The sequence below is a fragment of the Cetorhinus maximus genome, chromosome 9 (genome assembly GCF_964194155.1).
Source record: "Cetorhinus maximus chromosome 9, sCetMax3.hap1.1, whole genome shotgun sequence".
Lineage (NCBI taxonomy): Eukaryota > Metazoa > Chordata > Chondrichthyes > Lamniformes > Cetorhinidae > Cetorhinus > Cetorhinus maximus.
Window position 1 is genome coordinate 135,336,154 of NC_135887.1, and position 18,850 is coordinate 135,355,003.

General features: G+C 44.4%; 1 protein-coding gene across 2 annotated transcripts in view; it reads right to left on the minus strand.

The window, feature by feature from the left end:
- lrp4 (low density lipoprotein receptor-related protein 4) overlaps nucleotides 1-18,850 on the minus strand; it is a 415,707-nt gene that overhangs the window by 217,804 nt on the left and 179,053 nt on the right. For both annotated transcript variants that reach the window (XM_078549559.1, XM_078549558.1), the window contains exon 2: nucleotides 13,422-13,574. In XM_078549559.1, coding sequence (XP_078405685.1) covers nucleotides 13,422-13,574 — 153 coding nt within the window. The remainder of the gene's footprint in view (nucleotides 1-13,421; nucleotides 13,575-18,850) is intronic.

An 18,850-nucleotide genomic window follows, 5' to 3' on the forward strand; every position in this document is an offset into this window, starting at 1 on the left:
ATGCTTGGAGGGATTTAACTGGGATTTTATGAATGATAGTTTTTTTTATATATAGTGAAGTCTGTGATAGATATTTAGAACTTTTTCATTTCGTCTCAGCATGGCTCCTGAGGTCCGTCCATGGTGGGCACTGGGTGAGTTCACATGAAGGATGTAAGGTCGAAGGGAAGCGGGCGGAGGGCATGGGTGGCACAAAATTGACATTGGACTTTAAGAGTCCATGGGGATGAATTGGGGTCATGAGTAGGCACCAAATTGGCATGGGGCTGTAAAGGGTCATTTGGATGAGTCGGGGGCATGGGTTGGCATCAGTTTGGCATGGGGCTATGACAGACCATGGGGATGAGTGGGGGGGCATGGGTTGGCATGGAGACTATGAGGGGCCATTGGGGCTGAGTGGAATGGCATGGATTGGCATGTGTTAGCATGGGTGAGTGGTGGTGGTGCCCGAGGGTTGGGGGCTTGAGGGCCTAATATTGAATAACACAACTGGGACAAAGTCTCAGAGAGCCAAGGCAGACCTGATAAGCAGCCCCGCCTCAGCGCCTGACAGCCCCTTCCAATCTGCATCCCGATTGGCAGGCCCAACTCCAGTACGCACCCCCACCCCCCCACCCCCCCCCCCCCCCCCCCCCCACCCCACCCCCCGGAACAAAGAGCCTGCCATCCGGGGCACTTTTTCCCCCCAAGGCGGGTGCGGCGATGCGGGAAATTTACCCAACTCTGCGCACCCCCCACCCACCTCGGGCGTGAAAATCCAGCCCACAATCTTCAGAGGCAAGAGAGCACTGCCAACCTGGCAATGGGGCTGGCACACAAAGTGAGGGAGGGAGTGCAACGAAAGCCTGCCCAGGCGCAAACACCATCTCCGTTCATAAATGGTGCTTCCACCTCACCTCCGGCCAAGTTATTCGCAGGGGCAAGGAGCGGCTCCGAGAAATGTGCTGATCCAATGCGCCCAAACCTCTTGAGCTGCAGGGCATTTACCAAGATGGCACCTGTCACATTAGCAACTGAAGCAATTGCCAGCAGCCTGAAGTTTATTGTTCGAAGCAAACTGAACTCTAAGCTTTGGGTTTGTGACAACGTTCGTCAGGGGAACTATCCCTGTAACTTATTTTTGACATTTTTTGAAGCCCGCCCATCAACGTCCTGAGAAACTATGTTGCACATTGTGCTACAGCGTTGGGAGAAATACACTAGCCAGAAGGTCAAAACACACTGATGAGTGTTCACTGTGTGTTTATTACATACTTCAAAGTAAAAAGGTACATCACTTTTGCGGTTAGACACTCACCATATCCATTTCAGAGGTTTACATGGATAATTACAGCACAGCTCTGTGCCTGAGGTGCTTTGAAGAAGATGGGTTTCACTTTGCTGGGGAATGTTTTCAGGTGCGCTATGGGCAGTAACACTCGGAACATTAAAGAGATGGAAATCAAACGGCACTGACGCGGCCTGGGTCTGTATTGTCTCAGGGTAGGTCTCCCCCAACCACGTACAGAAAAAAACATTTCTATAGCACCTTTCATGATCAAAGAATATCTAAAAGCCCCTTAAAACCGATGAAGTACTTTTGAAGTATGGTTGTCGTTGCTGTAACATAGAGAAACATGGCACCCAATTTATGAACATCATGTTCCTTCACTGTCGCTGGGTCAAAATCCTGGAACTCCCTCCCCACCCCGTGGTGTTTTACACCACATGGCCTGCAGCGGTTCAAGAAGTCAGCTCACTACCACTTTCTCCAGGGTAATTAGGGCAATCAATGCTGGTCTATACATCCCTTGTACGAATAATAAAAAAAAGTCCTCACAAACAGTAATCCGATAGTGACCAGATATATCTGTTTTCAGTGAAGTTGGCTAAGTGATAACTACTGTCCACAACACCAGGAGAATTCCCCTGCTCTTCTTGGAATAGAGGCGTGGGATCTTTCACGTTCACCTGAGGGGACAAGCAGGACTTTGGTTTAATGCCTCAGCTGAAAGAAGGCATCTCCCAATGGTGGCGCACTCCCCCGATGTGGCCTTGAAGTGTCAGCCTCGATTTTTGTGCTCAGATATTGGGAGCGTGACTTGAACCTACAATCTTCTTACAGAGCTGAGAGTGCTGCCCCAGAGCCAGAGCTAATACCCGATGGAATGTTTGTATATGTATCAACCGTTAAGCCACAATCTGTCACTTTTTCAGTATAGATCTACAAACATAATGAACCCATTAAAAAGGGATTTCAGTGTTTTGTTTAAAAACATTTGGGGCCTGAACTTCCACAGAGCGGCAATCACTTTTTTTACCTTGGAACCTCTCCCAGCCTGCCTCACCCGAGCTTCCAACTCAGGCCGGGTGAGGACTGTGCAGGTCAGGACGCGCTCCTGAGGCCTTCAGTCCAGGGCTGGGGAGTCGGAGGCAAGGAGGCCACGTCCCCTTTTTTACAGCACCAGCGGCTTGGGGAGAAGGTAGGTTCATCAGGTAATTGGTTAGAATTTGGTGGGGGGGTGGTCGGGCACTCGGGGGGGTGGGGTTGGACAGTGAGGGTGGGGTTGGGGATGGACAGGGGGAGTAGTCAGGGGGGGTGGGGGAGTCTCCTGGGTGTTCAGTGGAGTCCTGTGGGGGTGGTTGGGGGTGGACCATGGGGGAGGTGGAGTGGGTCCTGTTGAGGGGCCGGCGGGGGGTGGGGTCAGTGTGGGTCTGTACAATAATTACCCAGAAGCTCAAAAAAGTTTTAATTCTTCTAACTTGTTCTGGGAAGGTTTTGATATCGAACAATTGGAATCACTAGAAGTTTGCAATTTAAGTCGCATTTTCAGATGGTTCCCAGTGTCGGGCCCATCGGAAGTTTGTACTTCCCAGGCAATTGCCATGCAAACCTTACCTGGGAACTTCCGGGGGTCGGGGAGGGGGGGGAATGTGGTTACCCAGCGATTCTTTGTGGGGGGGGTTACCCCGCTCGTTACACTGCCCTGGAGCTCAGAAGTTCAGGCCCATACTCCTTGTTAACAAATCAGTTTCTAAAAGCTTTCCAATGCTTCAGTCAGTAAGTATACTGTATAGTGTGACAATGATGCATTCACGGTAGGAGTGTGTTGAATTAGTCAGTCAGCCTCAACGATGCCTGAGCATCCCTTGATTTAGGGAGGGTGAAAACATAAAGTGCTTAAGTTGCCTCATCTTAATTATTAACAACGAAGGCAGTTTTACGGTGGGATGATTTTCTGGCTCCTGTTTCACCTCCTTGTCCTGGTGATACCATTACTTCATCCGAATGGGTCATAAAACATAAAGCAACTCAGCAATGGTACTCAAACAACTTTAACATAGCTGGGCCCTTTGTGTGTATTTGACAGGGGGCAGCTTACGTGACTGCACATTTTAAACTTATAGGCCAAACTGGAGAACAATAAAAAGTGAAATATTCTTTAAAAGTCAATTTGAAATGCCTCGCCCTCAACACTTAAACCCAACGCTTTTAATTGTTATTTTTTATGCACATGAACGTCTGTCCGCATAGAGCATCATTACATCAAACTTGCAAGTGCACATTCTATTGTTACTTTTTGAAGCTTGCGTTTAGTCAGTGGTTAAGCAGACAGACCCAGCATTTCAAAAGCAACAGGCCAGCTTACCGATTGCATCGAGGCCCCAACATCGGTGGGGGGGAATGTGCGGCGCCGCCACACGCAGGCGAATGTCGGGACTGCCGTGTGAGGTTTACGGGACATCGGCCAATCGCGTGGCTGCCGTCCTGCTCGGTGCAGTGGCCTGGCCCCAGGAGCTGCTGGTTCGATCGGAGGGTCAGCGGCACCACCGGAGGTGGCGGCCGCTGCTGAGGGAGGCAGGTGGAGGGGGGGGCCCGAAGCTGAGGGCAGGTGGGACAGAAAATAATCGAAGGCCCGAGAGCTGGAGGGGAACCCCCCACCACCGGAGATATCGTTGGGGGCCAGGGTGCTGCCGCCCCCCTGCCCAGGCCCCTCCATCCAGCCGGTAGCCTCCCCATGCAGTTGCGGGGGGTGGGGGGACGATAAAGTGCCAAAGGCAATGGCAAAACAGCCCTAAATAGAATTTGTACATACAAAAACTGGCTGCCCGCCTCTGGGGTGGGCAGGTCTGCCCACTTCTGATCCCCATTGACACTAAAATGCCCCCAACCGTGCGATCGCATCGGGGGAGCTGATCCGAGCTGGCTCCCAGAGATTTTCCCAGCCTCCCACTTTTCCCATCCCTCCTCCTGGCAGCCGGTAAAATTCAGCCCAACGGTTTGCAGATGGACACTGACTTGGGAAGGTCACAAAGCGGGTTAAGGCTTTGGCTGAAGATTCAGGTCTCTAAGGAGACTTTTGAAGGTGGTGAGAATTGTTGAGAAGTAGGAAGAAAATTCCAGAGCCAGGGTACGCCACTGGTGGCGGAGCGGACTGAGGGATGGCCAGAATGTTCCAGAGCTGGAGAGAGCAGAGTGTGGACTGGTACACAGGGCGGGAGGTGATTGCTGAAGCACGATGGTTCCACGGTGTCAATACATTGCCAAAATAGCGGGGCAATAGTGGCAACATTTTAACATTACAGCTACACCATTCAGGAGTGCAATTAAGAATCACTTTTTGTTTTTACACAAAAGACAATGGGAATGTGGAATTCTCCCCCCCTACACGGCTGTGGATACTGTATCAAGATTTTCAACTGGAAAGTTCAAGACTGGAATTGACAGAATTTTTATTGGATCGGGGTATAAATCGACATAGGTGAAAGATGGAGCTGAGGTATAGATCAGCCATGGCAGAACAGGCATGAGGTGCTGGAATGGACTAAGTTCCTATATCACTAACAGCTGCAGTCCCCTCGTCATTTAAATGCAAATTATGTATTCCTTTGAGGGCTGATCTATTCATGTGTAGTTTTGTTCCAAATAGAATAAAGGATTGAATAATATTTCAGATGGTTCACTGTCTCATCTTCCGCAGTAACATGATTGTCTCTGAGGATTGGAAAACTGCCAATGTAACACCCTTATGCAAAAAGGAAGGGATCAAAATGCAGGTAACTATAGGCCAGTTAGCTTCACATCTGTCATTGGGAAAATGTTTGAGTCTATTATAAAGGATGTAATAACAGAACATTTAGAAATGCATAATATAATCAAACAGAGTCAGCATGGCTAAATGAAAGGGAAATCATGCCTGACAAATTTATTAGAATTCTTTGAGGAGGTAGCAAGCCAGGAATAGATAAAGAGGAACCAGTAGATGTAATATATTTGGATTTCCAAAAGGCATTCGATAAGGTACTGCACATAAGGCTACTTAATAAGATAAGAGCCCATGGTGTTGGGGGTGGTATATTAGCAGGGATAGAGTTCTGGCTAACTAATAGAAGACAGAGAGTTGGGATAAGGGGGCATTTTTCAGGATGGCAACCTGTAACTAGTGGAGTGCCACAGGTCTTTTAATTAAAACAAACAAAAAGTATGGCAAGGGAGCTCAGTCCCGTGTATTGTGCGGCCTGCAGCTTGTGGGAATCCTTAGACACACCTTGCAGTCTGGATGACCACATGTGCAGGAAGAGCCACCGGCTTGACCGGCAGGTTTCAGGGCTTGAGCCTCAGCTGGAGACACAGCGGTCCATCCGCGAGGCTGAGGGTTACGTGGATAGCACTTCTTTAGATGTGGTCACTCCGCAGCTTAAGGAAGTGCAGTTGAGAGGAAATGAGTAACCACCAGTCAGATGAAGGGAGGCAGGCAGGTAGTCAGGAAAGCCCCAGAATGCATCTCACTCAAGAACCGTTTTTCAGTGTTGGAAAACAGTGAGAGTGAAGGTTCTCCTGGAGAGTGCAGCCAGAGCCAAGTTCACGGCACTGTGGGTGGCTCAGCTGCACAAAGCGGGAGGAGTAAGAAAGCAAGAGCAATAGTGGTAGGAGACTCAATAGTGAGGGGTGCAGACAGGTGCTTCTGCAGCCGTAGACGTGACTCCAGGATGGTGTGTTGCCTCCCTGGTGCCAGGGTCAAGGATGTCACAGAACGGCTGCAGGGCATTCTGAAGGGGGAGGGCAAACAGTCAGAGGTCGTGGTTCATATTGGTGCCAACAACATAGGTAGAAAGAGGGGTGAGGTCCTGCAACAAGAATTTTGGGAGCTAGGTAGCAGATTAAAAAGCAGGACCTCAAAGGTTGTAATCTCTGAGTCACTTCTTGTGCCACGAGCTAGTGAGTATAGGAATAGGAGGATTGAGAGGATGAATGTGTGGCTGAAGAGATGGTGCAGGAGGGAGGGCTTTAGTTTCCTGAATCACTGGGTCTGTTTCTGGTGAGGGTGGGGTCTGTACAAGTCTGATGGGTTGCACCTGAACTGGAAGGAGACCAACGCCCCTGCAGGGAGATTTGCTAGTGCTGTTGGTGGGGGAAGGGGGTATTAAACTAATTTGGCAGGGGGATGAGATACAGAGTGGAGATATAGTGGAGGTTGATGCACAGCCGAAAATAGAGAAGAGAAACTAAGTCAGTTTGGAAGGCAGAGGAAATATAGACCTGTTAAGGCACAAGGGAATAATGCAAGGCTGGATTGCATTTATTTTAATGCAAGGAGTCTTACAAGTCAGACAGATGAATCAAATACGTTGATTAATACATGGGAATATGATATTGTTGATATCACAGAGACATGGTTGAGGGAAAGGCAGGACTGGCAGCTCAATATTCCAGGGTATAGAATCTTCAGGTGTGACAGGGGTGTGGGGTGTACAAGAGGAGGTGGCACTATTGCACTATTGATCAAGGAGTCAATTACTGCAGTAAGGAGGGATGGTATCTTAGAAGGTTTCTCAAATGAGGCCATATGGATAGAACTTAAAAATAAAAAGGGGGCAATCACTTTGCTGGGAGTGTACTACAGGATTCCAAACAGTCAACGGGAGATAGCGGAGCAAGTATATAGGCAAATCTCAGCAAAATGTAAAAATAATAGCGTAATAATAGTAGGGAATTCCAACTTCCCCAATATTAACTGGGATAGTCTTAGCTTGAAAGCCTTAGAGGAAGCGGAATACTTAAAGTGCACCCAAGAGAGCTTTTTGAACCAGCACGTGGAAAGTCCTACAAGAGAAGGGGCGGTACTGGACCTAATCTTAGGGAATAAAGCCAGGAAAATGGTAGAAGTGTCAGTGGAGGAGCATTTCGAGGATAGTGACCATGACTCTGTAAGATTTAAGATAGTTTTGGAGAAAGACAAAGATGGACCGGATATAAAGGTTCTGAATTGGGGGAAGGCCGATTTCAATCTGATAAGACAGGATCTGGACAAAGTGGACTGGGAGCAGCTACTTGTAGGAAAGTCTACATCAGACCAGTGGGAGTCATTCAAAAAGGAAATAGTGAGAATTCGGGGCCAACATGTCCCTGTAAAGGTGAAGGGTAGGATCAACAAGTCCAGGGAACCCTGGATGTCAAGGGATATAGAGGATTGGATAAGGTAAAAAAGAGTCTTATGGCAGATACAGAGGGCTGAAAACAGCAGAAGCCTTAGAGGAGTATAGAAATTGTAGGGGATACTTAAAAAAGTAATTAGGAGAACGAAGTCGGGGCGTGAAAAAACACTGGCGGGCAAGATAAAGGAAAATCCCAAGGCATTTTACAAATGTATTATGGGCAAGAGGATAGCCAGGGAAAGAGTAGGGCACATTAGGGACCAAAGTGGCAACCTGTGCGTGGAGCCAGAGGACATGGGTGAAGTTTTAAATGATTACTTTTCATCTGTGTTCACTATGGAGAAGGACGATGTAGGTGTAGAAATCAGGGAGGGAGATTGTGATATACTTGAACGAATTAGCATTGAAAGGGAGGAGGTATTAGTGGTTTTAGCGAGCATAAAATGGAGAAATCTCCAGGCCCAGGTGAAATATATCCTAGGCTGCTATGTGAGGCAAGGGAGGAGATAGCAGGGGCTCTGACACTAATTTTCAAATCCCCTCTGGCCACAGGAGAGGTGCCAGAGGACAGTGAATATGGTGCCATTATTCAAGAAGGGTAGTAGGGATAAACCAGCTAATTACAGGCCAGTGAGTCTAACATCAGTGATAGGGAAACTATTGAAAAAATTTCTGAGGGACAGAGTTAATCTCCACTTGGAGATGCAGGGATTAATCAGGGATAGTCAGCATGGCTTTGTCAGGGGGAGATCATGTCTAACAAATTTGATTGAACTTTTCAAGGAGGTTGTATAGGTGCGGGTAGTGCAGTTGATATAATCTACATGGACTACGGTAAGGCTTTTGATAAGGTCCTGCATGGGAGAATGGCCAAGAAGGTAAGAGCCCATGGGATCCAGGGCAATTTGGCAAATTGGATCCAAAATTGGTTTAGTGGCAGGAGACAGAGGGTGACGGTCGAAGGTTGTTTTTGCAATTGGAAGCCTGTGATGAGTGATGTATCACAGGGATTGGTGCTGGGACCCTTGCTGTTTGTTGTGTACACTAATGATTTAGACGTGAATGTAGGAGGTATGATCAGTAAGTTCGCAGATGACATGAAAACTGATGGTGTCATAAATTGTGAGGAGGAAAGCCTTCGATTACAGGGTGATATAGATGGGCTGGTAAGATGGGCAGAGCAGTGGCAAATGGAATTTAATCCTGAGAAGTGAGGTAATGCATTTTGGGAGGACGAACAGAGCAAGGGAGTACACAATGAATGGTAGGACCCTAGGAAGTACAGAGGATCAGAGGGACCTTGGTGTACATGTCCATAGGTCCTTGAAGGCAACAGCACAGATAGATAAGGTGGTTAAGAAGGCATATAGGATACTTGCCTTTATTAGCCGAGGCATAGAATACAAGAGGAGGGAGGTTATGTTGGAGCTGTATAAAACGCTAGTTAGGCCAGATTGTGAATACAATTGTCATCAATCAGTGATTTAGTTAGCACACGTACCAAAATACAGAAATCAAAACTGGTGACAATCCTTTATAAAGCTGACAACTCAAATAACAGCATACAACCGAAAAAAATGCAGGTAGTGCTGGGGCTATTGGCGAATGTTGCAAGGCTCTGCAGACAGGGTTGGGATATGTACCTTAGTGACGCTGGTCAGGCCATTAGATTTCTTCCTGCTTACCTTCTAGGTAATGGAAGCATTCTCTAACACCAGATTCCACTGCTTCTGTGTAATTTGCCATAGCATCATATGACCATCTGTGGGCAACAGTTCCTCTTTCTAGCTTCCCAACCTTCTCCACCAGTGCCTCTGTGCCATCACCTATAAACCAGGAGACCTGGCTACAGGCTTCTCAAAATTGCGTTAAAAAAATGCTTTGCAAGGTCCAACATAGAACAAAATGGGTCTCCCTTTAACATGTGCGGCCATGCCAGAATGCACCCCACCCCACCCTCAACCACCCCCCAATGGGAAAGCTGCCAATAACAAGCACGATTATTTCTGGAAGATCACTAAGAATGAAAGGCAGGATGAACTATGAATGCTCTCCAATGACCCTGCAGCAGTTGTTCTAGTTTTATTGTGGTAGATTCTCCTCTTAACTGCCCGGTTATTAAGTATCACCTGGGGAGGGCCTAGAGAGAAAAGGGAGAAGACAACCCACCAGTTTTCCTTCATACACTTAAGGGTGTGTGATCTTCCTCACCTGATTTCCTCTCGCTCCGTCCAACAAGTGAGAAGAAATTCTATTCCATTAGTATCGTGTCACTATCGCAGCTATTTTAAGGAGGTCTTGTGGCGCAGTGGGTAGCATCCCTATCTCTGAGTCTTGAAGCTCTGAGATGGCGATGGAGAGGTGTGTTCATAATGTGGCCAAATAGGTTGAGTATTAACTTCTGACATATGCCAATGGCAGACAGTAAGAGCAGGAGGAAATTCCTGGTCAGCCATTTGATGGAAAGGAAAGTTGGAGCCCCTACCATAGTTCCAGACTACAACACACATGTGAAAGTGCCTGTTACCCCAGCAATGTGGGCTCCCTGAGTGAACAGTAACATCCCACCATCATCTCCAGCTATTGGCATTACAATAAACACCTGAGTTTTATTTTTTGCCAACAAAACTAGCCACAAACTGCCCCATGATGTCCAAATCCACTTCTAATCCCAGTCTCAGCACTGACTATAAAGGGTCACAAAGCCACCCTCTGCCAGCCTGAGATTTCTAACACAATAAAAAGCTGAGAACCATCGCAGCTGGAGATTTGCAAACACTGCTGGCAGATGGGATAAAGACAAGCAATCGCAGTATGAAATAAGCTTCTTAGCCACTGCAGCACAGAGGTCATTTTGGTTCAGTTCACAATGTATTTACAGTGGAGCTATCATTACTATTCATACTAGAATGACAGGGGCAACAGTCTGATAATGGATTACTTATACAGTGACATATCTTCCACTGCCTCATAAAGGAAACAAACCTGTTGAGTTTTGAGACCATTTGTTTTAATTAAACGATAGCACCTTCCCACAAAATTCAGAACATGAATATTTCATCAGCTTCTTGATATACCCACCAAAGCCCATAAAATGATCAACTTCATTTTAATTTAATTCCTTGAGAAGGCCTGAAATGACAAACTGTCGAGATTTACAGGCATAACTTGGAATTAGGTCAGCTTATATATTAAATTATTTAGCACCATGTTAAAAACTACCTTGAATCTAAAGAAGGCTTCTGCATTATTAAAAATTTCCTAATGGGTTTTCACTGTAATGTAGTGCAGAGCAGTAGGTTCAAACACACCAGTGTTCATTAATGCTTTACATGTATAATATGTATAATATATACAATATATATGTTATATATGTATATATATATAGGAAAACATGCAACTGTTCCACAGAAATTTCATTTTTGCATTTTTAGTGGCTATGCATGAATAACTGAAAAATGTTGTAATGAATTGAATTAAAAATACAGTAAGTCCAAACAAAATAAAGATATTATCTGTCTGTAATGTTCAAGTTTATATTCTTGACTTGTAGGGAGAAGTGCTCCAGATGGTTGAGTGAGTAAAAGCACCAGAGTAACACTGAACATATGAGTGTAGTTTTTTCTTCTATGGAAGCTCAACTGTGGACCTGCGACCCAAGAAGAGACAACTGCCCAAGTTTAATGTTCTCCTGCCGGACCTCGCGCCTAAAAATCTGCAAGTTTGAGACCATGGCCTTCTGGCTGCTGATGTCCCAAGCGGAGGCCAGGCGCCAATTTTTCATGGGCGCCCAACAAGTGGACTGACAGCAGAATCAGGGAGGAGACTCGAGTGTCCGCACCCCTCAGTAGAATGGCTGCTCTGAGCCTGGGCCTGTTAAAGAGATAGGGCCCAAGGAAATTCCAAAGTGCAATGGGGGCCAAGCTCTGACATACTGGGCCTCTGTCGCCTCTCCCTGTGCCTGTTGTATATTAATTACCCAAGTACAGAGCAGAGTAAAATCTCCCTTAATTTATAGATCAGAAAGTTCAGTTCTTAATCTGCGGTGATCTTAACTGGTAGAAATATAATGAACAGGGGGGAAGAGGATCAAAGCAAAACACTGCAGGTGCTGCAAATCTGAAATAAAAACAGAAAATGCTGGAAATATACAGCAGGACTGGCAGCATTTATGGAGAGGGAAACAGAGTTAACATTTCAGGTCAATGACCTTTCTTCAGAACTGGAAAGGATTAAGAGATGTAACAGGGTTTAAGCAAGTCCAGAAGCAGGGATAAGAGGGAAGGGGAACAAGAACAAATTGTGATAAGGTGGAAGGTAGGAGGGATAATATGACAAACCTAACCCTTTCCAGTTCTGATGAACAGTCGTTGACCTGAAACAAGCAAATCAATGTCTCTGATGGCCCTACCCATCCTGTTCAAACCTCTCCAAATGTTGATATGAAGGAAGGGCACCTGGGTGAAGTGTGAGAGGGTTTGCTGGTGAAGTTCTTGCAACAAGAGTTCATTTGTTTTCAATATTCATTTGTGGGATGTGGGCATCACTGGCAAGGCCACTAGTTGGAGCCCACCCCTAACTGGCCATGAGAGCAATTAAGAGTTAATCATGTTGCAATGCGTCTGGAGTCACATGTAGGCCAGACCAGTTAAGGATGGCAGGTTTCCTTCCCGAAAGGACATTAGTGAACCAGATGGGTTTTTAACAGCAACAAAAAATGATAATTTCATGGTTACCATTACTGAGACTAGCTTTTTAACCTCAGATTTATTGTTAATTGAATTTAAATTCCACCAGCTGCTGTGGTGGGTTTTGAACCCCTGCCCTCTTGAACATTAGCCTGGTCCTCTGGATTACTCACACCCCATGAACGGATAAAATTTTTTAAAAAAAACCAGAACCGAATGCAGATCATTGTTAGAACCTTATCTTTCATCGTTTATCATTGTTAGTATCCTGGAATCGATGACATTCTTCCTTGGGGGCTTTGATTCTTTTGAACCCTTTAAACCTATTTGTCACCTCATGTAAAAGTCTGAATATCTTGATCATCTCCTTTAATGGAGGAAAAGACTGTAATTTTCAGGTTTCAAAGAAGTAACCAATGAAAACATTTACCATCCTGTTCTCATGCCAACATATGCTTCCATGAGCAGTCTTCAAGGTTTTCAACTCTTCTTAGCATTTTAGAATTTCTTGCAATTGTGTTGAGCATCCTGAGCTACCCTAGGTGCTTCTTTACCCTGTGGTAAGCTTTCTGTGCTTCCGAGGTTTCTTGCATTTTCTCCCAGTGGTGCCCGACATACTTTTCTGCAGGACCTGTGAAGCCCGTTTCTCTTTCTTATTTCATTTTGATCATCTTGCCAATCCATTCAACAGTCATAGTTTTTGAGGTTACTTTTGCTAGTTATGTGTTTGTACTTGTCTTTCACGCCTTTCAAGGAATCCCATAATCATCAACAGAGGCACCAATCTGTTTAGAGTTTCTCCCTCATACCCTTGTTGTCGGCCTTTTTCAAATTGTATACGTGGGTGTTGGTCCTCCACAGTTTTGAATTCCAAATCATATAAAACTTAATCATGTAATGGTCATGATCACAAAGTGTAAGCAAGCCATCCATTTTCTGTGTGCTGTAGGGCCACTTACCACCTTCAAGTTCAGTCTGTTTGGACGTATTGGATATGAAACAATTACAAATTCAGATTCCAAAGCACCAGATCATTCTTGATGATATAGAGCATACTATAATGAAAATTGTATACTGAATATATAATGAAAATTCACAGGAAAATAGCTAACAAAAAGATTGTATTGTTAAAATAATAATTAAAGTATCAGAGAGACCGAGAGGCAGAAAGAAAAAGAGTGAAAGAGAGAACTCAACTGCAACAATAACTTTACCAAAACCACTGCAGCAAGTTAACCCAACTTAACCAAGATTTAACCCAGTGAGGTCTGAGCGTAGCATACGGATTCGTTTTCTGTAAGTGAATTGGTTACTTACTGCAGCCATCTTCATCGCTATGGTCTCCACAGTCATTGTCCCCGTCACATTGCCACTGGGCAGGTATACAGGTGCATTCGCCGAAGGCACTCACTGCGCATGTGAAATGATTCCTGCCACATGAGCATTCAATACTTCCTGATCCTGTTACACCTGCACAGACACAAAAAATCATTCTCGTGAACACAATGGAACGTTACTGAGAGATAAAGTCGTGGCAAAGTACCAGAATCGCTCAGTAATACATTTATTATCAGGGTCTTCTGTGTGTGTGTGGGATTAGAATTACAGCCTTGGGTGGAGGATAAATACCAAAAGAGCTTGGTTGAGCTTAACAGCCTGTTACAATTTAGTCATCTCTATATAAGAATCAGATGCCAGCTAGAAAAAGAAATCTTTCCATTTTCCAAGCGTATGTGTACAAGAATCAGATACAGCAACCAATAGCAAGTACCAATAAACAAAACGTGTAGCTCTATGTTGACACAATAAACCTGTTTGCCAGAAGGTTCAAAGAAATGAGGTCCAATAATGCCCATTAGAATAATGTGAATCTTCACATTATGGTTTTATTGTAACTCATGCTTGTTCAGAAGGGGTAAAAATGGGTTGGGTTTCAACCAGCCATACTGCCATCTAACTCCTGTATGCCAGGCTGATGCTGCCCTCAATTTATTTTGACTTTTTGAAATAGATTATAGGCTATTGCTCTGTGAAGTTGGAAGGTTTTGTATGGTATGCTGACCAAAAAGAAAACTGCCCCTTAGAAAGACTTTTTTTTCATATCTGAAAAAGCAGAAAATGCTTTAACAACCACTCCATTCTGCTGTCAATTGTTACACAGATCGAAAACGTGAAGTGAAAGGGGTCTCTTGAATTTTGCTGAAAAGAGAGACGTGTTGTCTAAGCTTGTCGCCTTGCATTTATCAGGACAAATGCAGGAATGCCAAATTTCAAAACGATCGCAACAATTCATACTGCAGGAGAAAAGGCGTCGAATGTCATCCACGGGCGCTGTCTGTGTGTTTGACCTCAATCAACACCTCATTCTCCTGTGGTATAATTTGTTGTGATGGTTTGAAATTTGGCATCCTTGCATTTGCCCTGATGAGTGCAAGACAAAAGGCTTCAGCTACATGTCTCTCTTTCCAGCAATATGAAAGTGTCTCTTTTAACGTTGCATATAGTATAATCCTACTATACAACTGCAAATTGTACCAGATAGCAGCCTGCAGAGATTGATCTATCATCACAAACTAGCTTACATCAGAATACAAGTAGCTTTGAACAAATTAAAATAAAAGGTGTGTATAACACAAAAAAGGCATTTATTAGCTCTCCAGAAAATTGGGAACAATGTAGTAAATCCGAATTGTACTGAGAATATGCATTTTCGTTCTATTTAGAACGCACTGTAGAATCTAACATTTACTTTGGAATATAATGACTTAAAGTCCATATTCAGCCAACAGCCTCACCCTATACTGATTTCTGAAACTATAAAGATCTGACTAAAAGGATTTAAATTAGCAGCGCAATATGCCGCAATCCATTTTCCTGAACGTAACTCTTAAACCGTCCCTAAAATAAAAGCAAAATACTGCAGATGCTGGAAATCTAAAGTAAAAACAGAGAGTGCTGGAAAATCTCAGCAGGTCCGGCAGCATCTTGTGGAGAGAGAGAGAGACAGAGTTAACGTTTCGAGTCCATATGACTCTTCTTCAGATTCTGTTAGCTGGAAATGTTAACTCTCTCCGCAGATGCTGCTGGTTTTTCCCAGCACTTTCTGTTTTTATTCCTGATAGCTTCCCAAACTTCTCAAAAATCCTGACAAAAAGTTGACATTTCAAGCAACCGTGAATCACACTGTGGATAGCGTTCACGTTGATGGCTTTCTCTTCACTGAGAAAAGAAAGAGGATTTTATAAAGTAAATGTGCTCCAGATCTCTTTAAAGCTGTTCATTATTTTGGATCTGCTACTGTTTAGGAACCGTTTCCAACAGGAAAGGAAATGGACAGCATCTTTAATCTCAAGGGCAATCTTATACAAATTGTGGCTTTGCTGTGGGCTGTCATAGCTTTTAGAGAAAAGACAAAGATTTATTTTTCTTCCACTCACATAGTCTGTGTGTTCCTCCCATTGCATCTCAGTTCTATCCAATTACTGAACAGAAAAATTGAAAGACAGATATCATAGACATAACTTAATACTATATTGAGCTAGATCAATTCAATCTGCCAAATGGTGAAGAGAGCTAAACATCACCCATTCCTGCTGTCAGCTACACTGTGTTTTCACAAATTAAACATGTCAGGATGAACTCCTTATAATTCAGTTTAAGTAGCTCTTACCAATGTCATTGTACACAAGGTAGTAAGGAGTACTTAACAACAACAAGATGCAGAAGCTGAAGTTGGTTAAAATACGACACCGATTCTAGGGGCTGGAACCTGACACCCAGTTGAAATCCCGGTACCGACCACGACGCCTGGATGAATTCTGGATCCCACTCCCCTGCCTAAGCTGCGTCAATTTGCAACACAATTTTTAAATGCTAATGCCCTAATCGGCCAAGGGATGGGCTCAATGCCCAATGAGTGGCGCCGAGCACCTCTAAGAGCTGCCTGATCGACATCGGCAGCAAAGGCAAGCGGCAGCCATGTTGGGGACTGTCACTATCCTGCCAATTAGAGCAAGAAGCTGCTCGGACAACCAGGAGGTCAAACATGGCGGAAAGCAGCCATGGAGGACAGGTAAAGGCGCAGCGCTCGTCCCAGTGCTGGTTGGCCTCTCAAGTTTGATTTTGAAACAAATACAAATAAACTTAGTTGGGCACCTTGACGAATACTGCAACTGTGCTCTAACATGTACAATACTGTACGGGCTCACCAGGGAAACAAATGAAAATCCTGAATGGGCAAACCCTTGGGAGTTTAACGGCCATTAAACGGTGCTGAGCATTTTTCCCCTTCCCTCCCTCTAGATGGCCCTTTGAAACTTCAAAGCTGCGCTGAAAGTGTCAGGATCCTGAAACGACCTCGCGCTCACTGTTTTGATATCCCCGCCCATACCAGGTCCTGACCTTTTGGCCCTTTGAAAATCCTGCCCTAGAATTTTGCATTTCATCTGCTGGCTTATTTCATTGCAGGGACAGAAACTTGCCTTCCTTTAAAGTCAATTTTTATTATTATATAACTCTTAAATTTACTCTATATAATTATTGTGAAAGTTTCTTCTATACAATTTACTTACTCAAATCACTTGTGTTGCACTGATATTTCACTGCTTCAGATTGGCAAACCTCTCAAATGTCACTCATTTTATTTGAAGATATGACATAAATTGACGGACGTCACTCAGAAATAAACATCCAAATGGAGGATGATTTTCTCCGTCCTGTAGCCAAATCGTAAACCTCATATTGAGAGGAAATCCTCTCCTTCACCACATTATTAAAGAGAAGCACGCTCTGTCTCAGTCTCTTCTTCACCCTAAATCTCCTGATAACATTTCCCTTGACAGCTCTGGAACTTGGCTGTAAATCATGCCACAGCATTCTCACAGCTCCAATGCAATGTCAACAACATGCTGTTATTTATTTACTGTCCCTAGCATCTGCGTGACAAGATTGTGGTATAGTGGCTGTGTCACTGGGCTAGTAATCCAGAGGCCCAGGCGAATGCCACTGGGGACATGGGTTCAAATCCCACCAAGGCAGCTGGTGGGATTTACAATGAATTCAATAAAGGATAAAATTGCAGAATTGAAAGCTAGTGATGGAAACTATCATCAATTGTCGATGACGGTCATAAAAACCAACCTGGTTCACTAGGGCCCTTTAGGGAAATCTGCCATCCTTACCCGGTCTGGCCTACGTGTGACTACGGACTCAAGGCAATGTGGTTGACTCTTAACTGTCCTGTGAAATGGTTGAGCAAACCATTTCAAGGGTAATTAGGGGTGGGCAACAAATGCTGGCCTTGCCAGTGACGCCCACATCCCACAAACAGATTTTAAAAAGCCTCGCTGATGTAAATATGGGTGAGTTATGCCGTACATCTTGCTTTGCTGCGAAGCTGTGACACAAGTTGGGTAATATAATGGCAAACCTCTGAAACTTGGAGAGAGCCTTGGAGGTCGGGTTGCCTTTGAGTTCCTAATATAAAAACATAGCCAAATGTATCATTGGCCCTTTAATAACATTGCAAATTTCACCAACAATTGTCACAATTATAAAAAGCCAAACAGTAAAAAGAACTAAGAAATAGGAGCAGGAGTAAGCCATATAGTCTCTTGAGGCTGCTCAATAAGATCAATCTTACATCATCTCCAATTGTCCACCTTATCCCCAAATCCCTTGATTCGCTTGGTGCCCACATAATCCACCAATCTCGGTCTTAACTCAGCAAATGGGCACCCACAGCCCTCTAGGGGAGAGAATCCCAACGACTCACACCCTGGCGAGTGAAGAGATTTCTCCCACCTCAGTCGAAAATGGCTGGAGAAACAGTTTCTCATCTTATAAGTTAACATTTCTCCACGCTGACCAGAGAAATAAACAAAAACTGCTGAGAAAAATTCACAATTAAATGGATTCTAGAATGGATGGAGATCGAGAACACTGAGGAGAATACAAGAGTCCTGTTGTCATCTCAATTGAAACCAATGAGTTAGTCAGCACAGTCCAGGGCTGTTCTGTCTACATACTTCAGCACAACTGCCTTCCCTTTATTTTATTCATGTTTAATTTTCAGTTTTGATGTAAGATCCATATCTAAAATGCTAACCTGTCTCTTTCCTCGACAACTGATACCTGGACTACCGCCTAGAAGGACAAGGGCAGCAGATAGATGGGAACACCACCACCTGGAAGTTCCCCTCCAAGTCACTCACCATCCTGACTTGGAAATATATCACCGTTCCTTCACTGTCACAGGGTCAAAATCCTGGAACTCCCTCCCTAACAGCACTGTGGGTGTACCTACACCACATGGACTGCAATGGTTCAAGAAGACAGCTCACCACCACCTTCTCAAGGGCAATTAGGGATGGGCAATAAATGCTGGCCTAGCCAGCGACACCCACATCCCGTAAAGTGAATTTAAAAAAAACTATGTCATATTCCCAGCATTTTCTGTTATGTTCCACTGTGAAAAGAATTTGATTGGCTGCCCAAGTAAAATTAAATAAATTGTATTATAAAATCTTTATGTTCTTTCTAAAACAATAAGCAACAGGTAAAAGAAGATCTGATGATGCATATTATTACTGGGTGCAATATGGTAACAGGTAGTTTGAGTAGGAGTTAAGGGGATCCAAACATTGGTCTTTTTAGCCAATTTAATAAGAGGGAGTAAGCCATCCTTTTTAAAAGGGCAAGATAATGAGTTAAGCTGAATCTCGTGAGTAACCAATCAAGATAAGGTC